Source organism: Pteropus alecto, unplaced genomic scaffold, assembly GCF_000325575.1.
Source record: "Pteropus alecto unplaced genomic scaffold, ASM32557v1 scaffold160, whole genome shotgun sequence".
Classification (NCBI taxonomy): Eukaryota; Metazoa; Chordata; class Mammalia; order Chiroptera; family Pteropodidae; genus Pteropus; species Pteropus alecto.
This window is the reverse complement of record NW_006429864.1, coordinates 2125306-2133554: the sequence shown is the minus strand read 5'-3', so window position 1 is coordinate 2133554 and position 8249 is coordinate 2125306. Positions and strand designations below refer to the sequence as shown.

General features: G+C 51.8%; 1 protein-coding gene across 4 annotated transcripts in view; it reads right to left on the bottom strand.

Annotated features, from left to right (window-relative positions):
* Nucleotides 1-8249, bottom strand: part of MAU2 (MAU2 sister chromatid cohesion factor) — a 26951-nt gene that overhangs the window by 11306 nt on the left and 7396 nt on the right. For all 4 annotated transcript variants that reach the window (XM_015586718.2, XM_015586713.2, XM_015586719.2 and 1 more), the window contains exons 2-10: nucleotides 7949-7966; nucleotides 7479-7544; nucleotides 6709-6804; nucleotides 5738-5832; nucleotides 3642-3669; nucleotides 3147-3302; nucleotides 1866-2012; nucleotides 1693-1783; nucleotides 524-627 (exon numbers count right to left, since the gene is read on the bottom strand). In XM_015586718.2, the coding sequence (XP_015442204.1) occupies nucleotides 524-627; nucleotides 1693-1783; nucleotides 1866-2012; nucleotides 3147-3302; nucleotides 3642-3669; nucleotides 5738-5832; nucleotides 6709-6804; nucleotides 7479-7544; nucleotides 7949-7966 (801 nt within the window). The remainder of the gene's footprint in view (nucleotides 1-523; nucleotides 628-1692; nucleotides 1784-1865; nucleotides 2013-3146; nucleotides 3303-3641; nucleotides 3670-5737; nucleotides 5833-6708; nucleotides 6805-7478; nucleotides 7545-7948; nucleotides 7967-8249) is intronic.

Genomic DNA, 8249 nt, shown 5'->3' with positions numbered 1-8249 from the left:
GTATGCCTAATGTCACAAGACCTACAACCTGGGACCTAGTGTCTATATCCTGCCTGTCCTAACTTGGGCACAAAGTTCCAACGGATATGCCCATTGTGAGGGCAAACAGTAGCCCTGATCTCCTTGAGGACAGTGACCTTTGTCCGTGACCTGCTTTCTCCTCCCTTTCCAACATGTCTTGGCCATCAGCACCTTTGCCCTGCTTAAGGCCCTGTGCTCTCTCAAGAAGGTGGGCAGCAGGGGATACATGGGGCAGGGAGGGGATTGCCATCAGGGGACCCCAAGGTTCCAGACCCCATATTCCTTGGACACACAGGCTTTTAGAGAAAGGACCGCTGACTTCTCTATCTCGTTGTCTGATCAACTGTGCCCATGCAGGATCACAAACTTCTAAGTTACCATGGAATAACTCGGGTGGATGTCCTGCCGATGCACACGTGGCAACTCCTGAGACCTCGCAAACTTCAACCACCTGCTCTCCTGCCCTCCCACCCTGTGTGTGCGTGGCCCCCAGTGGCCTCACCTCCTGCAGCGCGGTGGCCTTGTGTCCCGTGACAAGCCTGCACATTATGATGTGCTCAAGCAGGATCACTTGGAAGGAGGACAGGATGGGGCTGCAGTCGAGCACTAAGGGCGAGAGGGGAGTGAGCATTCTGGGCAGCTGGAGAAGCTGAGGAGAGGCCAACCACCACACCGACCCCTCAGCTACCAGGTCTGAGCCTACTCGCTCTGCTGAGCACCAGCCCAGCATTCAGCCCATCACTTCACTCATGCCTGCTACACCACTGAGTGATGGGTTCATCTCCCTGTCTAGGTGGAGAGACAGGTTCATAGCAGGTTCTGGTGACCGGAGTGTTTTAAGAGTAAGAAATCCCTGGAGGGACTTGTTTTCTACCCTCATCCATCATGACCCAGCCTCATACTCAAGATCACTCCGGACATGGTGGGTTCTAAAAATGCTGACACTGCCCAGGAGAGTGAGACTATGTGACAGCCTCAGGCAGCAGTGAGGAGGACCCAGTTTCTGGTTGCCCCAAGTGCTGTCCTTACACTGGAACCGGAGAGCACAGCCCTTTCCCAGTTTGGCTATAACTGGGAAAGGGCTGTGCTGACGGAATAAACTGTGATCCCTGAGGGCTCCGGTTTTCTGGCCAATGGCTCCTCCCCAAGCAGCACTGACGAGGACATAGAGAGTGGGTAAGCAGTAAGAGAGACACTGAACCAGAGCTCTGTGTTCCTGCTAATCAAAGGTGCTTGGTCCCACAGGATGAATTAGTCAAAAGTCCAGGAAGAAACCACAACCTTGGCATCAGCTGTCAGTCAGCAAGAGCCGAGTTTCAATCCTGGCCTCACTCTGAGCACGATCAATGTCACAACGCGGATAATAGGAGCTATGACCTGTTTCAACTGTCATCTTCTACAGGCCCTGGTGGGATACTGCAGTCAAAGCCATCTTATGTAGTGAGGGTGACAGATGGCATAAGACCCCTGGCCACGGATCAAGGGTCAAGCCTAGGCATGGCCTGCTCTGCCCTAAACCTAGATCATCCCCATCTGCCAACTGAGGTAACAAAATCCATAGGGACCACTTGGAACTGTAGTCTTTCAGAGTTCCTCAGGCCCAGCAGAGGTCGTGGTCAGACTTCCCACCAGGGGGAGCTGTGGCCAGGCGACCTACTCAGCCCAACTTACTCTTGAGCTTCTCCAGCTGCATGAGGGCCTTGTCTGTGTACTTCTGCGCCTTCTCTAGGTAGCCGGCCTGCATGGAGTGCATCACGGTCACCTGGCGACAAGACCAGACGGCGGTGGTCACCAGGGCCCTCTCCTCACCTGCCTGGCCCCCGGCCTTGGCCCCAGGGACTGACCAGGTAGACGAGCACGCACATGTGCTCCTTGGGCAGCCAGTGGAAGAGGTCAGCAGGGTTGCTGGGTAGGATCTCATCATCGTGCAGCGTGGAGATGGTCTGGATGCACTGCTGCAGCTGCTTCAGGCATGGCTTCACGCTCTTCACCTATAGTAGGTGGGCGGCACCACTCACCTGAGTGCACGCCCACTCCCACCAGATGCCAACTCACCAGCCCCTTCTTCCCTAGGAGCTTTCCCCATGTCTACCACCTGCAGGAAGCCCGCCCCTAGATGGGGCAGCAGGCTCTCAGGGTGTGGGAGCAGAGTCAGGTGGGACATCTGTGGGACTGAGACTCAGCCACTGCCTAGTGCTGGGCCCAACACCAAGGCTTGGGAGAGGCCTGTCCAAAGATCCTCCATGAGCCACATTTCCTCCTTCCAGAAGTGACCCTGAGAGGGCAGGACAGGGCTAGGGCAGCTAGCAGTCATCATCAAGGGTGGGAAGTTGCCTCCTGGTCCCAGAGTCCTGCAGGTGCTGTGGCTCATATTAACTAGCCCCTGGGTACTGGAAAGCCCTGTCCCAAGGCCCCATAGGACATCTCCACAGCAGTCAGCACCCTATGAGTCTGCTTTGTGTTCCTATGTATTGAGCAAGCGCTTGGCCCAAGAAATAAAGGTGGTCACAGGTGGGGGAACGTAGGCAGCCCCTTACTAATGAAAGGCCTGCCTGGCACTTTCTGGGGCTCCATCTACGGCCTCCTAGCACCCAAGGGGCCCAGTCTGTGGTCGGTCACTGGGACGGGGCAGGGTGAGGTGGATGGGGCAGCATCCCCCAAAGGCTGAGACATTCACCACATAGAATATAGCTACTTCTCAGCCACACGGGGATTATGGAGTCTCCGACACAGCTGATCCTGTGAGTCCCTACTTGAACCCCACAAAGCTCTCATCAGCTGGGGGTGGTGGACAGATACTGCTTGAGCACGTGCTGTCTTAGGCACCTTACAAGAATCATAATGGTTTACTCACATGGATCCCCAGATGCCCTTAGAAACCTGACTGTTCACACCTTGTGAATATGTGAGGCCAAGACAACTCCCTCCATGAGGCCAGGCTACTCTCAGAGGCCCCTCTGCCTGCAGGGGAACAGCACTTGTGCCAGAGCATGACGGGGTATGGGGGGGAGCTAAGCCCTGAATAAGATGCACTTTGTGGTCAGGGACAAAAGGCGATGATAGAGGAGATTTCTTGGTCTGCCTGCCTGCTCCCCAGCAGTCCTTCTGTGGGAGGCATTACGCACCTGCCCGGCATCCAGGTAGTGTGTCACCTGGAGCACCAGGAAGAAGACGCGAAGAGACTCCTTCTGGATGGGGTTCCCCTGCCAGTTCTCGACAATCTGTCCACAGAGGGTCAGCAGCGGGTGAACTTCTTGCAATTTGCGTTCCATCAGCAGCAGCTGGGGAGGAGAGGAACAGGCACTAGGATTCCCTTCCAGTGCACAAGGCCATCTGCCTGCCACCCACTGGGGGACTACAGGCTCCATGCAGGGAGGCCACACAGCTAGGCTGGAACCAGGGTCCAGGCTGCTTCTTCCTCAGCACAAATCTCGCAACCTCGAATCTGAGTTTCACCTCTGAACCCAGCTGGAGCACAGAGGCCTTGCTCTTGCGGCTATCTGTTGTACTTAAGGGTCTGGGCACCCAAAGGGCTGCACCACGGGGAGCAGGAGCCCAGCCTTGTATCTACCATACCAACCTCATCTGGCTCAGCCCCATCCAGCTCAGCCTCAACTTACCATCCCTTTGCTGAGCAGGAACAGAGCCCTGGAAAACAGAAAGGGGGAGTCAGTCTATGAGGCCCAGCTGCCTCCTAGAATGACTATGACACTACAACACTCACAGATACCAATGAGCTCCACAAAGGAGGGTTAAGCAGATGACAGCACCTCCCGCCATCCCCAATGATGTTGGTTTTATTTACAAAACTACTCTTTGTCCTGTTTGGTCTTTCTTTTTTGGCCTAATTTAGACACTCATCATGGCTCAAGAGCCCAGAAGGCATAGATGAGTGCTCAGAAAGCATAGACGGGCAGGGTTCGAGATGCCATGTCTCCCACAATCTCACTCTTGCTGACACAGACTATCAGGGTTCTGCATTGGTGGACAGCACATGGCGGGGGGATGAGTCGGCAGGCCTGGGCATCTGAACTGAAATCCGTGCCTCACTGTGGCCCCTCTGTGCCTCCCCTTCCTTCAACTGACTAAGCCCCTCGGGTCCTCCTGAGTGTTAAGGAGGTGAAACCAGGGAGCCCCCTTAACAGCCTTACCACCTGCCATCTCTACCTGCAGCAGGCAACAAGACCAGATTTCTACTCTCTCTCTTAAACCTTTCTGCACTTCTAAATGTGTGTGCTGCTGTCATCACCAACAAAATAATAAAATGAACATGTTAAAAAGTTCAGGAGACAGCTAAAACAATGGAGGAGGAAGCTTGGGAGACAGTGGCTGCCTTTAGGAACAGCAATGGTCATGTATAGCCCACAGGCTCCAGTTTGTTGGACGTCTTAGTCTCTGTCCTGCTAGCTTTGGCAGAGTCCCTGTGTGCTGCGGCCAAAAACCCATCAAGTGGGCACCGTTCTCCCCGTTTTATGTGTGAGGAAACTGTGGTGGGGAGGGCAGTCACACAGTCACACAGCCTGCGAGATGTCTGTTTCAGGTCACTGCACCATTCTCTGTTGTTGTGACCTCATAGTGTGACACTCTAGGCCTGCTTGCCCTCTGTGCAACTGTTAAAATCTAAGGCTTGAAACTTCACATCAAGGTTCCCATGTTGTCACACAGGAAGCAATTGTTCGAAGGCCCTATATCAATGGTTGGAGGTCTTGGGCTCTGGTAGAGCTTACCTAGGCCACCTGCCCAGTGGCACAGAAGCTTGTCTAGGGATACTTGAGCATGAACATGCATAGTGTGTGGCTGTCTCTGTGTCCTGCAAGGCGTGTCACCACAGATCCAGTGACAACTACAGCATAAGGGGGCCAGGAAGAGTCAGGAATATGTTACAGTTGCTATTTCAGGGCAGGATGGCTGAGGGATGAGGACAGCCTATGGCCCCATGGAGACATTTGCAAGTCCAGAGCTCAGAGAATGAAGTTAGGGACTGTTTTGTCCCAACAACATGGGATAAGCTCAGCTCTGTGATATAGAAATATAGAACTTTCCGGAACCTCAATGACACAACAGAGTAAGAGCACTGCTGCCTGGAGTCTGACTAGTGCAGAGGATTTTTTTCCTTGGCGGGGGGTGGGGGGAGGGGGAAGGGAAGAGACAGACCAGAAGCCTTCACAGAGAGCACATAGTGAGGCACCTATGGCCTCTGACCCCTGACTCCCAGCCCTATGGCACAAGTCTCCAGATAGTCTAAGCAGTTATGTGCATAACATGAACCTATGTCCCTTCTTTATACAAATGTCCACTTATTCTGTCTGCTGTTTTTCACCTAAAAGCTTCCTGGCATCCCAAAAAGGACACTGGAATTGCCTAAGGTGCTGCCATGTAGATGGCACATGCCCTCTGCAGGTGCCGCTCTCATTATCTGCACCGCCAAGAGAACCGACCTAGCAAATCATCTGAGCACTTTTTACTTCGAGATACTAGAAATGTGAAAGTGCCAATTGTGCTGAGAATGCTGGCTGCCCCTATCCTCATAGCCGACTCTCCAACTTTATGAACTGATAGGGCAAAAAGTAACCAGTGCTACAATCTATGCATTTCTTACTATTTGTGTGGGTGACCAGTGTTCCATGCTGAATGCCAATTTTATGTGTTGTCCAGGATCAAGATGGCTGAGCTCCTTCCAAGTAAGAGGGAAGGACTGTGGGAAGAGGGTGCCTACCGTGTATACTCGGATCCTACCACCCGGGCATACTCGGCTCCCACGCCCAGGAGGTCACAGGCTGACACCAGGTCCTTTTCAAGTGTGTGCAGTTGCTAAAAAGGAGAGAGAGCACAATGATCCTTGCTTCTGAACTGCTTGCTTTACAGTAACCAGTACCTGCTCTTAGTGCTTTGTTGGCAAGTTAAACTAGACCTCCCTACCCATCAACAAAATGGCCTCAGTGTCAGTTTTGAGCTAAATTAACCAAACTATGTCATCAATATTAATTGCTTTGGGTATAGAATTCTACTCTGCCTCCACTCTGGGTCACGGAGAAGAGAATCTAGGGGAGTATGTGCTTAGGACAGAAGAGGCATCCCTCATGGTGGAGCCTATCTATTCTCAGAGTCTTCAGGTATAGTTACTACAGCCAGGAAGGCCCAGCCCATAGAAACCCTTCTATCAGCATCTCAGAGTGCTGGGACCAGGGTACCACCTATGTCTATGGGGCTGAAGGGAGGCTGAGGCCCAGGGGGAGCACAGGCGAGGCTGTAGCCCTGCAAGGGCTTGACTTGGGCATTTGTTGCCCAATAGGCAGCCCCTTGGAATCTCAGCACAGCACATAGAAGCATGGTGGGCTTCTGGCAAGAAATGCTCTCCAAATTTAAATGAACACAAGCCAAATGGAGCAGCATGAAGGAGGGGAACGCAATGACAAGAGTCCCTCAGTCAGCCCCCCAAGACATGCTGGGGATACTCCCACCAATCACTCCAGACACTGAGTAAGAGGCCCATGCTGGGGTTACTGCTGAGAACAGAAGCTGAAGGGGACTTGTGAGCAGGCTAAAGAACTGTTCCTCTGTCTCCACTCACTTGGTGCAGCAGGATGTGGAGGGTGTTTGTCCTGGAATCTACCTTTATTTGTACACGATGCAGGTGGGTGTGCCCCAAGGTCATGGCCCCACCCTGCACCTACCCACAGTACTCACAGCAAGCTGGAAGAGCAGGCGGCAGTGCCAGTATGGGGTCTGCTGTGAGATCTGGATTGCTTTCCGCAGCAGCGGCTTTGCTGCATCAACAGAATTCTGAAAGAAAACAGTCATGTTTGGGGAGGAAAAGAAGACAGCAGGCAAGCTGGATTCCTTATGCAGCAGCTGCAGTGCCAGAAAGCCACTCCTGTTCACGCTCACCAAAGGATTTGTGGGTTGCTGATTTACTTTATTAAAAGAAAAAAGATATTTTATTGGACTCACTGGCTGGGAAGTTTTCACATTGCCCTTAAAATAACTCATTCAACTAAACTGAAAATAGCTTTAGTTCAAAATCCTGAACAGTCAAATCGGATGATAACTGCCACCTTTCCTGTTCTGCAACAAGAGAGATAGGCCAGGGCTATGAAACATGCACTCTTGGCTGCCCAGGGAGCCTCACACACACTAGCTCAAAGGCGATTTTCAGCTACATCTGAGATCAAGAACCAAATAGATAAACTATATGGACTTATCCAGGAACTAATCATCTTTAGCCTAGGAATAAAGCCGTTTTCTAACAGTCTTTGGAAAGTCTTGGAAAAATTTCTGCTGGCCCTCGTGAGCAAGTGATCACTTACAGGTGCCCCATGCCAGGGTATGGGAGGCAGAAAAGTAATGGAAAGCATTAAAAGCCAAAAGAGAGTCGAGTACTTCTGAGATCACTGATAGCCACTGCCTTCACTACAGGGAGAGGGACTTTGCTTTCAGAAACCTTCACAGGTTCTTACCTCTTGACAGTATAATTCAGACAAAAGACTGGCTGCTTCAAATTTAACATCTTCAAACTGTGGGATCTAGTAACATACGGTTAAGGAAGTACAGATGCTGCAAAAAGGTCAGTTTAAAAGGAATACAGTATGAGATTCTTACATTGCAGAGGTTAGCCAGTCAGGCATGTCCCCTTTTCTGGCAGGAAGATAAGGATATGTGAAACCCCAAGTTCACATATCCCCCAGAAATCCCTGAGCTTGCTGCTGGCCAGATGTGGAGCTGGATGCTGGGGCACAAACAGGAGCATGGCACCCAGGGAGAGGCTGCTTGTCTGAAGACGCAGTCATGTCCAAGCAGCAATTCTTCAGGTGGTCTATGGGGCAAGGCCTAAACTCATGGTGTACATCATAGCAGGGAATTGTATGTAACATATTCTTTTTATTTAAACGGAGCATTTCTTGAAGGGAACGGTACCAATAAAGGATACTTGCTGTGATATCAACCACTGAAAGAGAAAGAAAAAAGGATTAATTCTCAGCCAAACACTTGGTACGTGTGTTCACTGGCTCCTCTTTGGGGTTTACATAGGTTGTCCCGTCACAAAGACTGCAGATATTCTGTTAAGTGAGAAGGTGGTCTGTGGGCTCACTTTCCCTCTAATCCAGCAACCAGAGCATGCCAGGGGGAGAGGGAATGACACTTGCTCCCCTACTGACAGGGGCTTCCTGTCCTACTAGGCTTCTAAGTCAAAGTCAGAGCCCGCTAGTACCACAATGCTTCAGAAGGGG